The sequence below is a fragment of the Centroberyx affinis genome, unplaced genomic scaffold (genome assembly GCF_046629955.1).
Source record: "Centroberyx affinis isolate AG114_WGS23_722 - 3 ecotype Tasmania unplaced genomic scaffold, CSIRO-AGI_Caff_v1 ptg003328l_1, whole genome shotgun sequence".
Classification (NCBI taxonomy): Eukaryota; Metazoa; Chordata; class Actinopteri; order Beryciformes; family Berycidae; genus Centroberyx; species Centroberyx affinis.
Window position 1 is genome coordinate 85,830 of NW_027281329.1, and position 22,828 is coordinate 108,657.

Here is a 22,828-nt window from a genome sequence, read left to right on the forward strand (position 1 = left end):
TGCTGAAGGAGAGAGAAAAGCATTGATTGCTTGAAAATGTCACACAATGCCTTGTATAGGCCTACTAGAATTAGTATTCGATACGCTGCTGGTGATCGCTGTAAGTGCTTGTAGGAAAAGTTTGATTACTAAACTACTTACATTTTAATCAAGTAAATGTCATAATTTTGTTGGATATTGATTTTCACGACAAAAACCCCCCAAAAAACAATGTGTACCTGCTCAGTCTTTGTCATACCAGTGTGACTCATCACACTGGTTGGTGTGAACAAGCAGCATTTTGATTCAAATCCAGTAAATCGGATTTGACTTTAGCTTTGGTTCATAACCTCCACAGGTAGTGAGTCAAAGCAGAGTACAAAAGATAGATTCTGCCCATTTATAGTTCAAAAACATAGCAAGAGAGAGATGATGAAAGGCAGAATCACACATATAATATCTTTTACACTGTAGGTTTAATGGTTCCCTAATTTTAGATTAGTGCTGTAATCTACTGTAAACACAACACAAGTGCCTCCTCTTCCCCAGCTTGCACAGTCAATGTATAATAAAAAAATGCAATATTTAAATGCTAAAAATGCATTCCAAATATTGTGTTAATATGTGAAAACCTTTTAAATGTGTTAAAAACAAGCTTTTGAAATGCCATTTGCCATTTCACTGGGTTATTAGCAGGGCAAAGGTGTCCTCAAGTGGCCAAACGGTAGAATGCCTTCAGTGAAATTCAGTTGACATATAGGCAGTTTGGTGTTCAGAAAAAAGTGGAGTCCATTCAAAAGGAGTGTTGAAACATTAATTAAATTATTTGATTTGCATACATTTAGCAAATTTCCAAAGTTGTCTAGCAAATTGGTCATTGTAACAAACTGTAACAAAAAAGTAAGAAATCACATGTTTGTGATTTGGTAGAGGCAGGAGTCTCTGTAATAACCAGGCTTAGGCCTTGGAAAGCAAAGATTAAGCAATTTAGTTAACATGACCAAAGTACCCTTCAGCAGAAAAAGATAAAAGAGGTATAAGGATGAGAAAAAGTGATTTGGTTGTGTAAAAGATATTCATGTGTGTTACAGTAGACTTACAGTCATAAATATAATTCTTTGAAAAAAGTATATTGTCATCATCCTACTCTTATTCATTTTACTTTATTGTTTGTAATGGATTGTGCAAAATTGACCTAATAGGTTTTCGAGTTCCATATTTCAACAATTTGATGTTGGAATCCCTTGAACATTTGCCCATATATTATATATTAAAAACAGAAGAGTTTACATAATGGTGCCATCATGTTACTTATTACTCTCTGAATCTTTTCACGAGTTGCCCTCTCAGGGCTACTTTGAAAGCACTGAAACTAATAAAACGCCCAATTTCTCTCCATCCTAAACTGAAATCCAGATACCAACTCATCCACAGCCCAACACTAATTAGTCTCCCCTAGAGGAACTCTGTCCCAAGAAAATCCCTGTATGTGAGTGGTCTCAGTTCAAGGTGGCAGCCAAGGGTATAATGGAAGATGGCCTCTGCTCACCACTTTCCAGAAGGAGCTGACCAGCTGCCAGCATGGGCAAAGTCATGGATTTCTGGGAAAGAGCTATGATTAACCGGCTGGCCAACATGCAGGAGGATGAGCCACATGGAGATGTGGCTGCGCAAATTGAGGAGCACCGAGGATGAGTACCAGCCTCTGTCAGATGGCAACAAAGCACAAAAAGAGTGTGAGAAGGAGGTCACCTCATTTCATTACGTCCACGCCACCCTGAACCGATCTAGTCTCCTCCAATCTCATGAAACCAAAACAAATTGGATCAGGATGAATTAGTCAGACAAGAATTATATGAGAGTTTGGCAAACATTGCTGAGATAGTGAATAACAAAGGTCAAATCTTGCTGGACAAAACAGAGCATTGTGAAGAGGAAAATCGGCAAGAATGTTGGAGAGAATAGCCTCCTGCTGGAAACTGAGTCTAAAAGTCAAAAGGTGAAGTATGAGACTTTGGGCAATGCTAGAAGAATCAGACTCAATTTCTGGATCCACTCTGACTTTTATGTTTGGTGCCTTTTTGGAGAAGCCAGTTCCTGTAGAGCATAACAGAGACTAAAGCTGCACAGCTCCATCCACTAAGCCCCCCACCCTCCTCCTTATTTTTCTGCCATCACCTCATCAGCCCAGAAGGAGTGTCAAAAGTACTAATTAGCGATGAGGAGACAATGATTACGAAACTGAATGATAGTGACTGATAATGAAATTCTAACAAAAAACATTTGGAGTCCAAAGTTGAGTTGAAGCAATCGAAAAACAAAAATAATAAAAAATGCAGCAATGGCTAAATTTCAAGAAGGAATACCAATGTTCTGATGCCAGAATAAACTTCTGCACAATGCACTACCTCACTTGACAAAGTTGTTTTTTTAATTTTGTATGCTCTGCTATGCTGTTTGCGATTTTGAACACAAAATTGGGAGTATGGATATTTGCAGGTTTTGCTCATTAATCTCTGTTGTGGAAATGGAGACATGGAAATCATAAAATAACCCAATTACACTGATTTGCAGAGAATCATAATTGCTGGTTGTGTGGCTGTATTGTTGTATGGTTGTTTTAGTCTACAGGAATTAAGTAATTATTGTCTTAAATGGAGAATATTGTTCACTGGCTTGGACTGAGTGGTATTCTGTAAATTCTTGTTTCTTGGAATGAGAGCAAAAGGTGTAGTTAGCAATAAATATCTATGGAAAGTTGAACATAATCACTGTCATTGCCTTGGACAGTTTGTGCATTGATTATTTGGGCTACTGCTTATAATTCTTGTCTCTCTGGAAGCTGTTTAGACACTTTTTGCTGCTATATTCTGTATGAACAGTATTGCATGTGTGCACACAATACAGCCTTAGACAGTCCAACCATTATTGTGAACATGAACAACTCTCACACAAAGACAAAGAAGCAGAAAACTAAAACTTTATCTTGTGAAAAAAATGAGGCTGCTTCCATAGAGTATGAATCATCATCTTTCGCTATCATTCTGTGTGGAGCAGCTTAAGCTTCTCAGTCTTGATAACATCACAGTCTTGAGTATAAAGCTGAGCACCAGGGACGTTGACTGGGGTGAATGAGGGTTCAGCACTGATACTACAATAGAATAAACATAATTCAAAAGTGTAAAAAGTCAAACAACCAGTTTATGGCTCCCCCAAAGTGTGGATCCCATTTATTGTCTACGGATCCGCTCCATATTTTCAGGCCTTCATATTAGTGACAAGACTGGGGCAACTCAGTTTGGTTTCTGACTTTTAGAGATGAGAGAGAGATGGTTATGTGTGCAAATGCTGATTGTGCTGTCGCTTACTTTCTTTTATATTAAAGTTGTCAATCCTAGGGAGAGGTGGAGCCTCTAAAATGTTTGACTATTCACAGTACGCCCAAAGGAGCCCACACACAAGCCACAACCCTGACGTTGCCATAGCAACGGCCCGCGGAGGGAGGGGATGTTTCTTATAAGACTTACAATTGGTCAGGTCAGGCTGTCAGTTGGAAAGAATCCTCGTTTTGATTTGTTACGATTAGTGTCGCTCTCGTACAGTGCGTCGTGATTGGCTAGCTTCGACATTTGCAGACCGCCTCACTGAATAAGCTCACGCTGCACAAGAAGTGGAAGAAAGCAAGCGGAGGAGGTGGTATCATAATGTAGTGTGTGGTAGAAGCGTTTTGAGTAGCGTTAGTAAAAGTTTTCTGGACATCTACCCGACCGTTGGAGCTCTGTATTCATCTAGGAATAGTCAAAGTTGCCGAAAAAAGATTGTTCACGAAATGTAGCAACTTCTTCGCCGCCAGTCCCGCTTTGCTTCACGATGGAGGAACCTGCGACAAGGCAAGTGGTAACAGCGCGACTAAGGTAGCTAACGTAACGCTTGGGCTTGATAAGGGCAAGATAGCTTCTAAAGCTATCTACTTTGTGAGATTTTAGGGCTGAAAGTTGTCTGTCTAATCCAGGGTAATCTCAAACCAGCATGTCTTAATAATGACACTGTAAATTATGAGGAAATTAACGGTACAACAACACCGATATGGACATTCCCCTTAGAGAGCTTGAGATGTCCCTGTCAGACGCTGCCTCGGACGACGAGATGCCTTTAACATTACCCACAGCGGAGGGCAGCCACGGTGGGAGCATCCGAAAGGTGAGACACCTAGAGATACACTGCAGTACTGTAGCTACACACACACACACACACACATACACATACACATACACACACACACACACACGGGACGGCGGTAACCTTGGGCTAGGGGTCTTAAAATGGGATCCGAAGACCCCCAGTGGTCCTTGGAGGGATTCCAGGGGGTTACCAGCAAAAAGAGGAATAAGTTAACTTCTCTAGAAATTGCCTCAGTTAGATAATGTATAAGAATGATTGTTCTAATCATAGGTTTCCTCCCCTCCACCATTATCTCTCCACATATCGTGTAGACAGGTGTACAATTCAGTACTAAATCAACAACAAGATAAATCGTCCCACTTCAGGCTCCCTGGGACAAAACCTTTTCAAATCAGGGTCTGTGGCGTATTGTGTGGCAATTTGGGGTCCGTAACATGAAAATGTCAGAGAACCCTTGACCTAGAGGTTAGAGAAGAGGAAGGTCACTGGTTTGAACCCTCAGAACAGTTGGGGAAATATAGATGGGGAAAGTGAATGAGTAACACTTTCCAGCTTTCCCAGGTGCCCCTTAGCAAGGCACTTCACTCCCAACTACTTCAGTGGATAGAAGACTGGGGTTGCACTGGGTGGCTTGCAGGTGTACATGTGTGTAACTGAGTGAATCTGAAGCCGCGTGACACTGGAAAACAACATGCATGCTTGGTGAATGTTACCTGGATAAATAGAGTTTTTTTTTAAAAAGCACACAGACTTTATCCGCACAGATATCGAGCAGCGAGCGCCTCCATCCTCCACCCTTTCCTGCCCTCCTGATGGCAGAGCAGAGGCGGGAGTACGGCCAGAAGCCCTAATCCACACAGGCACTCTGAGGATTACTTGACGTGGCGCTTGCTAAACAAACACCTTAACTGGGTGAGAGGGAAAGAGAAAGATAAAGGGAGAAAGTCAGACAAAATGAGAGAAGAGCGGGGTGGAACGAGTTGGCTGCGGGAGGGATGGAAGAGGTGATGGAGCGAACCAGAGGGATAAGGAGAGGGAGTATCCAGCATGTTTACAGTATGGCCACTCCATCCGTCATGTTACGGTACATTTGTTTACCCTTTAAGTGTGAAGCGGTGGTGCATTGTATGATAGATAGATGATTTTAGCAGGCAGACATTTAACAATAATCAGCTGCGGGGTAGCTGCTCTTGTGGTGTTGGCAAAATGCCTTTTTGAAGCGAGATTTAAGAGGCCTTTAAATCTTCGGACAGATATAAGGCTCTGACATATTACTAAGTCGATTTTCTATTAAAATATGATCCTTTTAGGGAGAAGGCCTAATGGTTGCTCACCTCCTGCTGTACCGTGTCTTACCATCTTTAGCATCAGTTCGGCCGCTCTCCTGAACCCCACATCTGTGGCATGTTGTCATAAGTAACATAAACTGTATTTTTCCTTGCCAATTCCAGTTGATATATATACGTATATGGTATGGCTGTCCATGTGTGTGTGCTGGGCCCAGTGTTTAATGGTCCTCAGATTACTTATTGTTCAAGTATCATAACTGCCCATCAAAGTTAGACGTTTTGTCTTATTCAGACTTTCTCTTTTAAACTCGGAGCTGGAGTGTTAAAATATGCTGTGCTGGAAAAACCAAAACTAATCCTGCGAACTTCAGTTGAAAAAATCAACTCTTTAGATTATGAACGGCTAATAAAAGTCGTCAAACAACCAATAGGCTCATTGATTATTTGGCTATTGGAAGGCCTCCTAGTGTTGTGCTCATTCTTAGTCTCATGAGACTTGGAGATGTGGTGATGTGAGACCAGTTTCACGTTTAAAGTAGTCTACGCTGAGTGTTTTCACCTGGGAATCTTGTACTACAGGGATCCCGCTCCATATTTGCAGCAACCTTATTTCATGCTCACTGTACACAATTCACTTTTGTGACATTCACTCAATGACACAGTAGAGCATGTAGACACAGACTTCTGGATTTGCTGATGTAATTCATCATGCTCTCTCTCACTCACATTCACTCTTGGCTGTCTCTGTTTCTTTCTGTCTGTCTCTCTCTTTTTCTTTCTCTCTCTATCTCACTTGCTCTCTGTCTGTTTCTCTATTTCTTTTTCTCTTCTCTCTCTCTCTCCAGGGATGTGATCCCTTTGCCCAGACTCAGCGCAGTAAGCTGCAGCACCGGCGAGCTCGCATCAACCAGCAGATCAACAAGGAGATGCGCATGAGAGCCGGAGCAGAGAACCTCTTCAGGTGAGGTGCCTGGGATGGGCCACTGGAGGTGCTCCCCGGCTGGGGGCTAATGGCATAATATAAGAATAATACTCAAGAGGGCCCTCTTTACTATTCTGGGTACACCGGTGGTGTGATTTGGTATGAGGCACTAGCCTCAACATGCATCTTGGGTGTTGAGATTATATTTGGACAATCCACGTACAACTACGTAAACAGAAATAAATGTTTGCGCACTGATCCAGCAAAGAGGTGCATACAAAGCAAACGGGTGGTGGGCAGGTGGTATAGCAACTTAAAAATAGCCAGGAGGGTTGAAAATTGTAATTTATTGGAATGAGTAGTCATTGTACTTGCTGATGGGGAGCGATGAGACCACGTATCTGATCTCAGTTTGGCATGGCAAAGCTATGAATAGTAATGACAGTAGCTGCATAAAACTGCCTTACAGTATTTCTGCTGTCTAAGACAAATTTTTCCTCTGTTTTGAGAAGTGAGAACTGAGAAAAACTGCATATAATAGCTCAAATAGCTCAAGCCCTAGTGCTTGCTATCCTTCTAAAAGATTAAAATATTTTCAGGGGAAGTGAAAATGGAAAGTAGAGTGCTGTGATCTATGCTTTGTAAGGGAAAAGAGCAATCCAATTTCTCTGTGGACACAGAACACGCATTTTCATGTCAGGTGTAAATGTGATCCCTCTAAATTATTTCTAGACACTGTACGGACACAAGACACCTGGGGGCTCAAGAGTACCAAGAATAATAAAGAAGAGAAATCGTAAATGTGGGTTAACTGGCTGCCTAGTTGCCACACTAGTCAGCATAGCAACAGATTCTGTTTTTTTTTTTGTTTTTTTGTGTAGCACCGACTAGCTGTGCTTTACAAGATCATAAAGCACAGTTGGATTGCCTGTTTGACCCATCGTTTGGCCCGGCTCTAACTGTTGTGTAGACTGGTCATAGAATGGTCTTACCTTTACTGCTTTACTCTAGTTTAAAGAATTTCCATTTGCACAGAGTTAAGACTGACTTTGTGCCAGAAAAGCTAACCAAAGGTTAGATTGACCCAGAGGAGTATTCCCTGATCAGAGGTTGTCATCACAGAGGCAGAGGAACTCCACATGCTGCAGAAACTCCATCTTCTATCGAGTCTTAATATTGTGTTTTTGTCAAACCAAGTGAACAAAATCTGTCAGTTGGGCAAGATAATTTCACTTGGTTCCAATGCAATTTCCTCTGTTTTGAGAATTTTCCTTGAAGCATGTGACAATATCTTGAAACAAGACAGATCACTTGATCAGTATCAAGATAATATATTGAAACAAGTTGTTTTTCATGTGAAATAAGTGGAATGATCCTACCCATTGGCATATTTTTTAAGAAATAGGATTTCAAGACTATACTTGATGGAATGGCTTGTTAAAATGGATATTCGTTGCAGTGATAGGCCTGCATTCATCAGCCATTTCAAATTATCTGATCTAGCAAGTTGGACCCCTCGCTCATATCACTCATTTTGATGTGAAAGGCAAAACTTTCTCCTGGATCAGCTCTCCTTCTCTCGGGCATAATGATAAATGCTGTTCAGCTCTCCTCCAGTTCTTCTGCCTTAACTGCTCTTTGTTAACTTGCTGTCCATGTCAGCTCTGTCATACATATGGTAGAGTCCTGTGTTGTGGCTCTTTGGTCCCAAAGGCTCTCAGGCCAACCCCCCCAGGCCTGTGGTGGGAAAGGGTCAGGGATCACTCCCCTCCAAACACACACACACCAGCACCACCCAGTTTTATGGCTCTGTTTGTGTTCCACTGTGTGTTTGCGTGTATGTCTATGCGTCTATCTGCTTGTGTGTCTTCTCTAATTGTGTTGTGTGTGTGTGTGTGTGTGTGTCTGTGTGTGTGTGTCTGTGTGTGTGTGTGTCTGCGCACACACCTGTTTTGCCCGTTAATGTTTTCCAAACTCATCGCATAACAGTTATTATGTGCAAGATCTTAACAGCGGCATGAATTTGCAGCCACCACCTAGGCTAACCGCAGAATACACAGAGCTACATTGGCCTTGTGTTTTAAAAGCAGCCAGCTGTCATTCACACAGCAAAGCGAGAGTTTTATTGGTGAAGAAATGGAGATATAAAAAAAAGAAATGGTGGCAGGACATCAAAGTGTTCGCTCTGAGAACATTAGCGTCATCTTTATCCCCTCCAGTCTCCCAGCTTCTCTCTGTTTCTCTCTGTCTCGCTTTCGTTTTCTCTCTCCCTCTCTTTCTCTCTCCTCAACTATTACTCAGGCTGTACTGTTCATTGTTCACTCAGCAGCAGGTTAGTATAATACCGTAAGTGCACCACTAATAATATGTGCATACATACATTTGCTAGATGCTTTTATCCAAAGCGTCTTACAGTTGTCAGTAAATTTAGATTTCTAATATGGATGGCCCCTGTACAAAACTCTCTGAAAACACACTTGCCTTAAAATTAGATACTAACATTTTTTATCATTTAGAAAGGTTACCTTGGGTTATAGTGGCATACACATTTGTGTTGACATCTGTGTGTATTGTTAATTTGTATGATGAAAACAACTAGACAACAGCTGGTTGTCGTGTAGATATCTACTGTAAGTAGCCTTGTAGGACACCTAGAAGTCTGGATAATTTGAATGCGTTGGTTTGGTGGTAAAATCATCAAGTCTCGTAACTCAGCAGATAAACTGTTTTTAGCTGGGCTGACACTCTCTCTCTCTCTCTCTCTCTCTCTCTCTCTCTCTCTCTCTCTCTCTCTCTCTCTCTCTCTCTCTCTCTCTCTCTCTCTCTCTCTCTCTCTCTCTCTCTCTCTCTCTCTCTCTCACATAAAGATCCACAGTAATTTGAGAGTAGAAGGAGGCGGAGGAGGTGAGAGATGTGGATCACTTAATTAAGGCTAGGAGGTACTTTCTGCCTCTTTAGTGTTGCTGTGTCAGAATCTAATAAGATCAACACAGAAAACAGCAGTGCCTTTAATTAAAAGACAACCAACACCACCCCCCACCTCCACCCCATCACACTTGTTTGGCTACAACTAATTAAGTTTCCAGAAGAGCTTACTCGGGGAAGAAAAAAATATCACATTGGGCTAGTTATTGAATTAGTAGGGATTTTTATGGACCTTTGTCCCTGACAGTTTTTTTATTGGTTCAGGCTATCTGAAAGAGTGATGACTCAGAGTAGGGGAAATAAAACAACTACTCCTCCCCTCTCTATTGGGACGGCGGGTCAGGGAGACAAAGAGGACCCCCACACAGCCTGCCTCTAATCAACAGGCTTTGTGTCCGCCTCCCCTCCAGTTCCCATGCACAGATTCCCAACAGAGCCCCGGGAAGCTCATCCCCCACTTATTTGTCTGGCATTGTCAGACATATTTTTTTTTTCCTTTCTGGTCAACTGGAGTAGTCCACACACACACACACACACACACACACACACACACACAGACAAACATACATTTGTATACATTTGTCTCTCTCTTTCTCTCTCTCTCTCACACACACTAAATTGCTGTGGAACTGGATTGAGGTATGAGTGGTGGTGGTGATGGGGGGGAGAGGGGGCTTAAGATGCTAATTAGAGATGAAAGGGGGGGGGGCTGTAACTCATCAGAGGTTTTGATTGGCTGATGGAGACGTCATGTTATGTGCTGGCATGTGCTACAGGGTGTGTTATCTGTGGGAATTCAGCTGAGGGAGACGCTAACTAGCTGTAATCCTGGGCTGGTGGTTGACACCACCAGTCAGTTCAGTTCAAAAATATTACAAAGTAGAAGGGTCAAGTTCTGCCTCAGTGATACTTTTGCCTTCTCTTCCAGCCAGTCCATACACAGAATTAGCTGGACTTTTGTCTTTCCTCAATTGCTACAGTGTGTTGTAGAATGTGCGTGCATGTGGGTGTGTGTGAAGGGGATATTTGGCAGCCCATTTAAAGCTGACTAATCAGATTGTCCTTGGCTTGACCCTAGAGATGTGTGTGTGTGTGTGTGTGTGTTATGTATATGTGAAGGAGGGAGCGAGTTAGAGAGAGATGAAGAGAGAGGTGAAGGTGAGGTGGTCTAACAGGACAGATTAACATTAATTCAAGGGTTAGGGCTAGCTCAAAGGTGAGGTTCAGCAGTGCATTTGACTCCTGAGTTTGTTTGTACGTGTGTTAAGGATTCACATTCGTTGTTATTTCTACAGGTAGACTAATGATCTAATCAACTGAATTGAATAATGCCAAAAATGTAAGATAAATTATTATATTTTTAGAATATCTGCTTCATATTGGGACTGGAAAATTAATTGCATGTAATCATATATTATGATTTTTGCTGTCACAGATAATATTACAGATTTTGACAATGTTGATACATTTATTTTTATTTTATTTGCTTTAGAAGGCCCTCTATAGAGATGTAGGAGATGTTTTCTAAATCATAGAGACTAGTCATTTTGATCACAATATCTAACAAATGCATGTGCTTGTTGATGTCGATTAGCATAGGTAGATGCCCTGGTAACCCCATAAATGGCATGCTGACTGGAAAATATCACTTATCAGTCAATGCACCATGCATCTCCAGCAGTATCCTTGTCAAGACGTGTGTCCACACCAGCGACCCGTGGGTCCCTCCTTGTCAGCAGGACACATTTACCTAGTTTAGGTGTCATCACAGATCAATCGCGTGTTTATGGAGTGTTACTGCTTGCAATTTAAATAAGGAAAGACTTTTGGAGACGGTGCTTTGATGTGCACATATGTGCAGTCTGTTGCTCCTAAGGTGTTTGGCAGGCCAGCAGTAGCATGAAAATCCCTTTTTGATTCTGTTCAACTGCAGAACATGGGAATTTGATATATTTTTGAGCCACCATAATGATGTCATCCACCATATTTGGGATTGTGTGCGGCTGACGGATGCCTGTGATATGCCGGCCCAGAAAGGCAAGAGCAGACAGCACCTGGAAATGTGGACAGGCTAGGACCTTTTTGTTCTCCTGCTCAGTTGTGGCTCCAGGGTGTTGCAGAGATCCAGGAGATTGTACTGGGTAGTCTAAGCACATTATGAGCCATTCATCGCTGTCAGGAGCCTGATCTCCCAAAGTTTCGTGAAATGAGCACAATGTCTTAAAATGCATGCACAAAAAATGAGAGAACTTTGTTTTCCCACCACAAAAGAATTGCATGAAGGAAGCGTGACTGGAAACAGGTAGTGGTCTGACATTGAACTTGGTGGTGGAAAGCAAGGGCATTGTGTTCAGGGTGGTGGATGGGCGTACACATCTGTCTTCAACTCCAAGGACCCAACGCCAAGACGGTTTCTACTATGACTGAAGTTATCATTTTTAGTAAAAGTGTGTCTTATTGAACCATGACCAGACCCTTACCTTAACGTCAACCAAATTGTTTTACTCACCTAACCTTAACCAAAGTTGTTTCAGTTGGCTAACCTTTTTATGTGACAAACGGAGAGACAATGATGTGTCCAATTTGTGCTGTGTGTCCACAACACATAATTTGCATTTCAGAGTTAATGCTCATTTCATGAAATGAGACTGTGTTTCTCTCATATATACAGTCCCTAAAGACAGGTCAAAACGTTGTGTACTGTGAATAAATGTCCTGCAGCAGTACGCTGTTGTGCCGATCAACCTTTTACTGATGTATTTCTCTAACTTGCAGCAGCACTAAGGTGAATGTGTGCATAGCTTTGTATATAATATGGTTGTATTTGTAGGCTGCTTACAAATGCATTGATACACATTTTGTTGTTAATAAGAGGTTTGTAACTAGTTAAAGTGATTTTGCATGAAGCATAAAACCTCTTCGGCCCTCATGCATGATTCCAAACATAGATTTTGACCGTACCAAAGAGAAAATTCAGATGAGAAGAAATTAAGATTGCTGAAATGTTTATGAAAACGTTCGTAAGTACACTTTAAGCTCAAATCTGATCATAGACACATTTCATGAATGAGGCCCAATGTCTGTTGAAACCAGTAGGCTATTGTTAGATTTTCAAAATCACACAAGGAAATAGAAGTTATAACTACTTTTGGCTTATGTAGTACACAATAAACCTTGGCTATGTGATATGAAATGTTAATAATTTAATCATGCTTGCAAGTTTTTCAGTTGTCTATAGGCCTATATTTATTTTTTTTATCCTTATTAATTTGTTTTACTGTGTCACAGCTGAAACTGAGAAAGCAAATTAAAATTTTTCTGAGGATGTAGGCCTATTTGGTTTCTATGCTGTTTGTATTTGTGTTCTGTTGTGAAGACAGCCTATTCCCCCTAACAATTGAAACTGCTGATGAGTATTGCCAGTGGGCCATCATTACATCATTGTGTGTGTGTGTGTGTCTGTGTCTGTCTGTTCTTTGAGAGGCTCCCGATCAGCTTTAATCCTCTTCTGACAAAGGATGACGCTCTGTCACCCATCCAATGCTTAACTTAGGCTCTATTCATCTGTAGTTTTTGGAGAAACCTGGTTCAATTATACATGCTATGTGGGAGGTGTTGTTTGTGCATGTAACACACACACACACACACACACACACACACACACACACACACACACACATACATACACACACAGTGCCAATGTGCTACTCTTACCAGGCCCTGAGATGTCTCATATCAATGGGCCAATGAAATGCTTGTGTGAGTATGGAATTTCCCAGGCCACTTTTCCAGCAAAGTGTGAAGCATCAGTTACCATGGCAACCTAGTGATGCCTCAGAGTTCCAGGAACATTGTGCATGACATCAGACCCCCCATAGCAATGTGAGCTGGCTCCACAAAACCCTTCCCCTATGTTTTGAAGAGGAGTAGAGAGCAAGGGATTGAATGAATAGAGGATGATGGAGAAGTGGGTGGATAACTGCATGAATAAATGACAGGGAGAGGTTTTGGAGTGGTACGCCTTGAACAAGGGGCTGTTTTGTGTGGCCTTTTACGTAACAAGCCCACTGTCTAATACATTTGTTGTGTTAGTAAAACTTGTGCCTACATCCTACATTCATGAATGTAAATTCAACCCTCAAGTCAACTTTCATCAAGGTGCACTATGTAATTTCTGATAGAAGTTGTGTGCTGATAATGCAGACAGACACAATAACATAATGCACACTGACAAGAACTGTTTTCTGTGGTAATTGCCTGCAGTACTAGCTAATTAGTTTAGCTTTGCTAGCATGGTTTAATTAAAGGCCCAAATTTTTTTTTTTTTTTTTTTTGCATTGTCAAATTCACATCTGAATGTTTTTCATTCTCAAATAACAGGGTTTTTAGACGTAGTAACAGATGTAAAAAAAAAAACAAATGAGGAAAAAGACACAAATAAATGTTTTATTGAAGGAGGCCATCAATTTTCAAAAAATGGCATCAAAAACTGTGCATATGGAAAATGTATGCATGTGCAAAGTTTCTATCATTAAGATTTCCAATGCGATACCCTGCTGAATACCCCTTAGGGGAGTGTGTACTCCCCTAAGGGGTATTCAACAGTAGAAATTTGTATTTATTTGTTTAGTTTTCATGCAGTTTCATGCAATATCCGTATGTGTTTAACCTTTTTTGGATCAGTAGTTAATCTCTCAATAGATTTTAGATTATATGTCTTTGTGGTATGGGTATTTTTTGCTATCTCTTCAATACAAGGACTGACAGTATGACGACTAAATATAAAAATGAAATGAATATGTAATGAATCAAATGTATATCAGAGGTCAGCAGATGTGTGATCCTGTTGGTGGCCTGTTGGTGATCTCATCTCATAAAGGCCTCTTGAAATAGCTAGCATGCTAATCTGTGTGAAGTCAAAATAATACAACTTTGTATCACATCACGGTGATCATCATCAGATTAATCAAGGTGTGCTGCCCTGAGAGCAGGTTGTGTCTTCACACTTTACATTTTCAGGGGAAAAACAAGAATATGTAGCCTAATTGGTTTAGGTACACAGCTGAACTGCTCGTGTTTTTTTTTTTCCTTTCGTTTTTTATTTCCACCATGGGTCTCATCTATATTATTTGACTGTTAGAATGGACAGTATGTGATAATGAATGACGGATAGAATCAGATGGATGCTCTGTTGTTTTCTAGGGCCACAACCAACAACAAGGTGAAGGAGACCGTGGCTCTGGAGCTCAGCTTTGTCAACTCCAACCTGCAGCTGCTCAAAGAGGAACTTGAGGAGCTCAACAGCAACATGGAGGTCTACCAGACTGACAGGTATGCAGCTCACACACACACGCACACACACTCACGCAACCGCACCTCATTACTATTCGTTCTTTGCATTCCAGGCCACCCTCATTAGACTAACGAGAACTATAATTAGAGAAAACAAGCATCCATTGCATTTTGTATCACACTCTCACTCTGTGTGTATTTGGCCAGGCACAGCTAGGAGATTTTTTCCGTCTGCAGCCCTGGGTCATGGGAGGGATAAATCCCCTGATTAGAGTGTCATTAATGACCCCATGGAGTGTGTGCATGGTTTTTGTGTGTTGTGGTGGTGCGGGGGGCCTTAAGGGTTAATACTTGGCTTTAGCTTTGCTGATTAGGCGGATGAAGTACTGAGCAGTATGCCTGCTGGGTTTGTGGACAAGCAGATGGCAGAGCAGACTTGACTGTGGCTATATGCCTGTATGTGTATGTGTACATGGATATACACAATATGAATTTCTTTTCCCAGTGAGGCAGTCAACGTTCCCATGATCCCGCTCGGCTTAAAGAAACCAAAGAGGTGGACTTCACCGTTTCTATCCAGGTGAAGGAAGTGCATCTGTCCATCTGTTCCCCTCCTTGATTCATCTCCCCTGGCTTCCTTCTCTACTTCATTCCTTGACAAATGTGCAGACTTGAGTAAAATAGTGGATGAATATATTTAAAATATTCAAAAAAGGTAAACGAGGAACACTGTTTTGACCGTGTTTTACAAGCAGTGTCTCCACCTTTGACACTAGCTCCAAACTAGAGGCAAAGGTATGAATTCAGTGCAAGAACATTTGATAAATTGGTGGCCTGATCCATCCAGGTAACAAAAAAAGAACATATTAAGTTGATGAAGTTTTTTTAAAGGAAAAATCGAGCACTCCACAATTAGTTTAAATATTACAAAAAAATTATATAATGTAGGTTTCCCCAGGTCTGCTGTTGTGTAACAAGTCTCTCATTACATCCCACCCTCTGTCTCCCCTCTCTAGGACTTCATCTGTGAACACTATGGAGAGGACAGCTCTGTCTATGACAAGGAGATCAAAGAGCTTATGGAGCTCAGACAGGTTAATAAACGCATTCATGCAACTTCATAAAAAATAAACATTCATCGAATTAGTTTTAGCAAATCAGTGTGCGCCTCCTATAGGGGTGATGATGGAACTGCAGGGAAGATGTGGAGGCAAGTGGAAAGAAAGAAAAAAAATCATGGTTAAAGGAGACATGGCTTAAAAAGTTTGGGAACCACTAACTTAAAATCACAGCCAGTCTGAATTACAAGATAACAACATTTTTAAGTGCTAAATGACAATACTGTCACCTTTCTCCGGATAAGCAGTCAAAATTAATTAGGGGAAAATGTGACAGCTCCAACACCATTAACACACCCACCAGTTTCATAGATTTCAACATAAAGCTGTGTAATCCCCACTTTTAATTACCATTATTTTGAATAGTTGTCTTGGTTATCCATCTGTGACATTGGATGCCTGTCAACATTGTGTTGTTGTTTTGGCCAGGCCATGCGTACACCCAGTCGTGACCAGGCTGGCCTGGAGCTACTGATGGAGTACTACAACCAGCTGTACTACCTGGACCAGCGCTTCTTCCCCCCACACAGGAACCTGGGGGTGCACTTCCACTGGTCAGACTTATACACTTTATTTCTGCAAGATGTTACAGCAAATGGCTTGGGTTAGAGAATTCTGTACAAACAGTAAAGCAGTATGAATATGTACACAGTAGTATGACAAAGTGGGACTTTATTCCCATTTTCATTGTTAACCAGTTAACCATTTGGACTTTGTGACCCTATGGGTCCAGCAGTGGTTTTTCACAGCAGAGTCAGCTAGAGCATATGAGCAGTGGGCATTTAGATTGGACTTGCACGTTTATGAGCTGGACACCATTACATGAGCAAAGCAGCTCTGTGATTGGTCAGGAGTGATATGCGCTGATTGAAGTGTCTTGCATCTATGCAATGATGAATTCAGGAAAACAAATGATTCATGGAACAGCTATGCCAGTAATTCAAATGGTAATGTAATTTAACAAGGAAATACAAGTTGAAGCAAAAGTGAGTGATTCATGGGGTATAGTTAATGACACACATGAACACAGAATGTAGAGAGTCATTTCATCCATTCTCATCTATCCCGCAGGTATGATTCTCTGACAGGCGTCCCGTCGTGCCAGCGTGCGTTGGCCTTTGAGAAGGGTAGTGTGTTGTTCAATATAGGTGCCCTCTTCACACAGATCGGGGCACGGCAGGACCGCTCTGCAACTGCTGGCATAGACCGAGCTATAGACGCCTTTCAGAGAGCAGCAGGTACTGAAACGGCACACACAGTAAATACTTACATGTACGTACCACAGCAAAGGGGTAGGGTACCCAGACACAAAGAACACAACAGCAGCTGTGCCTATTCACCTTTTCTACTGCTTGAAATGTGGTTTTATGTGTACCTATATTTTGTATATATTTGTGCATTTAAATATTTTGCATATTTGCGTGGTCATGTCTATTTTGTTGTGTGTTTCTAGGTGCCTTTAATTATCTCAAAGAGAACTTCTCCAACGCCCCAAGTCTGGACATGAGCGGGCCGTCGCTCTGCATGCTGGTGCGGCTGATGGTCGCCCAAGTGCAGGAGTGTGTGTTTGAGCGTGTCACACTCACCACACCAGACACACACTTCACCTCGCAACTCCGCCTGGCACAAGAGGCCGCACGGGTGAGCACAATGCTGTTAAAGCACACACATCTCTGGTTATTGTTTATGTTGTTACTGTTCATATTGTGCGATACTAACTCGTGCATGTGTATCTTGCAGGTGTCAGACGTCTACTCGTTAGTGCAGCAGACGATGTCCCAGCCCCTGGTAAAGGACTATGTGCCATTCTCCTGGGCATCCATGGTTCAGGTCAAATCTGAACACTTCCGCGCCCTCTCCCACTACTATGCCGCTGCTGCACTCTGTGACCACACACGTGAGTACCGCTGAACCACTCAGTGGATTTAGTCAAGTGTTTCTTAGGGTGTGGTCACACTATTCCTAGTGCAAGAGCAGAGCATTTTGTACTGATAGTATGGAAAATGAGGTTTTGCAACACACCCGTAGAAAAGAGAAGACTGATTGCACTGTCTTTGGTGGTGGAGTCAGAAGCATGTCAGGGCAGGGCTGCAGTCAAACTGTCAACTAGCTATGGAAGATGGCAGAAGAAATTCTGCCTCCTCTTAGTTATGATTAGACGTGTGACAAAAATATGCGGTCCAAAGTGGTGTTTTTTTTTTTTCCAAAGTGAAATAATAAAGGCAGCAGTTTGAAAAACAGGGAATACTGTGGACAAGCCTTTACCTGGACTTCTCACTCTCCTTGAGCATTCTCCTTTTAGCATAACATTTCAGGATTTAAAAATAAATATGTATTTCATGTATTTTATGACCATGTATTTTAGAAATTATACAATTGGGTTTGAATAGATTTCACTGGCTAAAACATCATGAAAAATATCAAGCACATTAAGGACTACGTAAATTTTCTGTTTTGTTTTGTCTTGTTCAGGAGAATTGTGTGCACTGTATGTTATGTGTGTACATACAGTATATGTATATTTTGTCTATCTTGTTGTGTAGAGACTGCTGAGGAGGAGGATGGTAATGAGGAAGCAGAGAAGGCTTTCCTCCAGTTCCATGTCAGCGCTCCTGCAGGGCCGCCACTCAGCCAGGTTCTGCGAGACCCAGAGGAGAGACGAAAGCTAGGTGAGCTAGATTATTTAAAATGATACTATTATTTTTTTTTTTTTATTGTTATCTTTTCATTTTATTGGGCCTGCTCACATCACATACTGAGGAAAAGGTTTTATTTGGCTCTTTCTGCAATAGATGATCTGTCCTGTCCCATCTCTCATCTGAGTCCCTCTCATCTCAAGTGTCACAACACAGATATTTAAGGTGGCTGAAGGAAGAGGAGATTCCTGTCTTTTTTCAAATTTCTGTGGCCATTTTGTTTTGTGTGTGTGCGTGTGTGTGTGTGTGTTTGCATGTGTATAGGTAAAGCTCACTTGCGACGTGCAGTGATCAGACATGAGGAGGCCATGCGTGTCCACAGTCTGTGTAAGATCCTGAGGAAAATGGACATCCTGCAGGATGTGCTGTCCCTCATGCACAAACGCTCTTTGGACAAGTACTCTGAGCTGGACCGAGAGGACGACTTCGACGAAACCGCTGAAGCTCCAGAGATACAATGTAAGTATCTTCTTTAAACCATATACATTACAACAGTATTGACCACATGATTAAATGGCAGTAAGTGATTGTGGTTTCTCGTGTTGACAGCTCAAACCCATCAGAAACCAGACATCACTCCGCCCAACTTCTCTACTGTCCAGGTTACTGACATCTTCCAAAGGCTGGTAAGAGACACCATATTGCAGTGTTTCCTTTGTATTAATTAACTGCGATGGCCTTCCACAGATGGATAATTGCCCCACAGTGAATAAAATATAAACGGAATTCATCATCTGGCCGCAGCCCACCCTCCAAAAAGTTACCAATTACAAATTATATAATTGGAACACAACTGTCAATATACCATGAGACAAATAACCAAATAAGAGCCATTCTTAAACCGCAACGCCTAGCGGAACTGATCCTGGAATGGGCCCAGGACCAAACCTGAGTCTTGGAACCAAAATTACCTCGAACTCCAACATCTACAAAACACTTTGCAGGAAACACTGCTACACTGTTCAGTTTTGATCAATGAGGATTATGATGATGATGATGATGAGGGTGGCTTCTTTCTTGTGCTGCAGGGTCCTCTGTCAGTGTTTTGTGCGCGGGCGCGCTGGGGCCCAGTGCGAGTGATCTGTCTGCAGAGGAGAGAGGGCGGTCTGGGCCTCACGCTAAGAGGAGACTCGCCTGTCCTCGTGGCCGGAGTGGTGCCTGGGGGCTGTGCTGCGGTGAGATGGACAACACTCGCCTTTTATCCACATAACTTCAAACAATCCTGCTCATGTCTTCCACACACACACACACACACACACTTCAAACAATCCTGCTCATGTCTTCCACACACACACACACACACACACACACAAGCACACATTAGGTATGGGTTATAATGCACATCCTCCTGTCAATCAATCATCATCACATGTATCACCAATCACAATTTTATTTGTCCATGCTGTGTGGGGACAGGCACACACACACACACACACACACACACACACACACACACACATACACACACACACACAGAACAGTGTAGACGTAATGAATTGAAACATACTGTAGCTTTTAAGTGTACAATGAAGGGGCATTTTTACATTTTGAATTATAGTATAAGACCTGGCAGTCAAGAAAAAAAAATTGTATGAGGTGGTGGAATCAAATGAATAATCTGGACTTTTACTCTGTCATTCTTCAATGTGTGTGTGTGTGTGTTTAGGAGGCAGGACTGAGGGAGGGAGACTACATAGTGGCAGTGGATGGAGAGGACTGTAAGTGGGCCAAACATGCAGAGGTGGTGCACATGCTCAAGAGCTGCAGTGACAGAGGAGTGGAGCTCAGTGTTGTCACACTGCACTCACATGACATACAGGTAAGGGTATGTGTGTGTGCATGTGTGTGGGGTATGTCCATGGCTGCTGTTTCAGTATATGTACGCACATGTGTGTATAGTGTCCCAGGCGGTAACTTTGTGTGTGTGTTGGTGCGTGTGTTACCAGGTGGAGAGGAGGTCTGTCATGCTCTCCCACAGCAGTGATAAAGAGAACACTCGGCAGCGTCTGATGGGCGGATCCAAGGGCCAGAGCTCCGCCTCCTTGCTCAACTGGAACAGGAAGAAGAAGAGGGAAGGGGGTGGGGTCACTAAGAGACTAGGAAGCACTTTCAGTTTGACGTTTGGAAGCATCCGAGACACTGAAGCGATGTACTGAGACACGACCGTGCAGAGGAACCACTCAGGGAATCACAGCAGTGGAACTGGTTGGAAGAGCACATATCGCCCAAGTCTTCTCTGTAACACAGCGATCCATGTATTGTCAAAGACTAATAATCCTTTTGAATATTATTGTGATGGGAAAGATGTGCTCCAACTTTTTTGAGAAACAACTGAAAGCAACATTTAAAACAAAATCGATCCAAACAACTAGCTGACTAGAAAATTTGAAGTAAAATAAAAACTGAACAACTGATAAGTAATCTAATTGACAAAAAGGGGGCAGTCCTCATCCAGTCTGCAGCACTTTCAACTTCAGGAAAGAAGTCCAAAATTTGCAGGTGCAATTTGTCATAGAAATAAGGAGAGCATCACTCAAAGCTCCTTCCACTACAGTATATCATTCACATAATGTTATGTAATGTAACATTAACGTAGCTACTATAGATGTGCAAAAGTATTGAGAGAACCATGTTGAATTTAACAACCAAGTATCACTTCTGATTCTGACACATTTTCTGTGTCTTGCATTATCCTAACGTGGCCTCTGTGGTTACAGAATGCTGTAACAGTTGCCTGTTAAACCAATGAAGCACACTCAACCCTTAATCCACTCACAACTAGATGGAGACGGTCCTGTAGCTCGTCTACGGATTTGGATTAGTTCCTTCTTCCGTTGACAGTTGGACTCCGTCCTTAAATCAGTGTTCTTGGTATAATACTAGGCTTTGTTTGTTTTTGTCATCTCTAGATGGGTAGGATTACCCAAAAAGCACTTCAGAGGTTTGATATCTTTTTAAAAAAAATTCTAATATTTTGTAGTTTTGTTCATTTTAATGCACTGGGACTCTATTGAAGAGGACAAATCTACTCTTAATAATGTAGTTCTGACTGAATGTTGCAATACTGAACATGTAACGCTCATAATGAGAGATGTTTCATAATGAGAGAGATTTTATGTCTTTGTAATGAAATGCGGTACCGAGAGACCCTGCGGGGATGCATGAAACTTGTGTACAAAAGGACCCTCAATGTGATATAATGGCTCTAATGTGCACAATGTTGCATTGTTCTGAGGAGTTTTATATTTTCTTATGTCTGTCATGTTCATGACAGTTTCTGAGTCCAGCCACTGTATGTTACTATTAGCTAATAGTAGGAACTATAACTAAGGCTGTTTGTGGAAAAAAAAGTTTTTTAGCTAACATTGTTTGAACTTTTATCTTTGTAAAATTTTGATACAACTAGAAATTTGTGAATTGTAGCGCATTGTTTGGTCCAACTCAATGCCATGTGCTTTGCCATGGCATGTGTATTTTTGTTCAGTTTATACAGCTTTGTGCCATGGCGGTCCATGGTCATGGGTGTGTTGTCTCTACTTCGTGGGAGAGTGAGAGTGAGTGAACAAACTGTTTGACAAGAGTGTGTTTGTAAGAGAAATAATTGTTTTTTTTCTCTATTTCTTTTTGTCTAAAAATTCTGACCATCCCCAATTTTCTCTTTTTGGGGATTTGCACAGTATTTTTTCATGTGTAATTACAATAAAAGTGAATGATACAATATTTTGGATAATATACTCTATTGTTGTTCTGATACATTGTGACCAACAGGGGTCAGTATACCCCTTCATTGAGAACTGTCTTAATATTATGCACGGGCAAAAAATGAAATGATTGTTATATTAGAGATCTGAACATTATAGGTCATTAGGGCTATCTTCCTCCACCAACTCAGCTGCAGATAGATAAATAAAGAAATGACTAGATAAATAGGCAATCCGCTGCCAATTCTCCTGAGGCACTTATGGCCTAATGCTCTCCCCTTTTCCCCTGTATGCATTAATCCACATTGATGGTTATGCCTCTGTGCAGCCCCTTGTGTGTGTGTTTGCACACACAGACACACACACACACACAGACGCTGTGCTGGCTGTAAATTTAGTGAGATGTGTGTTCCCCCGTGACCTTCTGTAGAAGAGTGCTCCTGTGTTTACTTTCCACAGCCAATCATTTTTCAATCAGTAATCAATAAACAAAGCAGCTGGGAGCTATTGACTGTAGCTGGGCCGCAGCAGATGATGATGGCCTCTAGTGTGAGTGTGTTTGTGTGTCTGTGTGTGCGCACGCACAACTGCTCTACAGTGCATCATAGATAATATTATGTGATACACAGAAATACCGTTAAAGGTGACTTTTTCCCACAATTAAAAATCAATTTTCATGGTTTTTGTCCATAGTTTTCCCAGGTGATTTCAGAATAATTGAAGT

General features: G+C 41.7%; 1 protein-coding gene across 1 annotated transcript; it reads left to right on the forward strand.

Moving 5' to 3' along the window:
* The first annotated feature begins 3,849 nt into the window (after window positions 1-3,849).
* On the forward strand, window positions 3,850-22,010 carry rhpn1 (rhophilin, Rho GTPase binding protein 1). The gene is given in 17 exon segments (XM_071538711.1): window positions 3,850-3,873; window positions 4,087-4,179; window positions 6,296-6,411; window positions 14,500-14,628; window positions 15,095-15,126; window positions 15,129-15,169; window positions 15,606-15,683; window positions 16,137-16,261; window positions 16,779-16,945; window positions 17,161-17,348; window positions 17,448-17,604; window positions 18,251-18,376; window positions 18,668-18,862; window positions 18,953-19,029; window positions 19,432-19,578; window positions 20,070-20,222; window positions 20,350-22,010. Coding segments are annotated over 17 exon segments (2,058 nt in total). The 3' UTR covers window positions 20,560-22,010.
* Window positions 22,011-22,828: the final 818 nt, after the last annotated feature.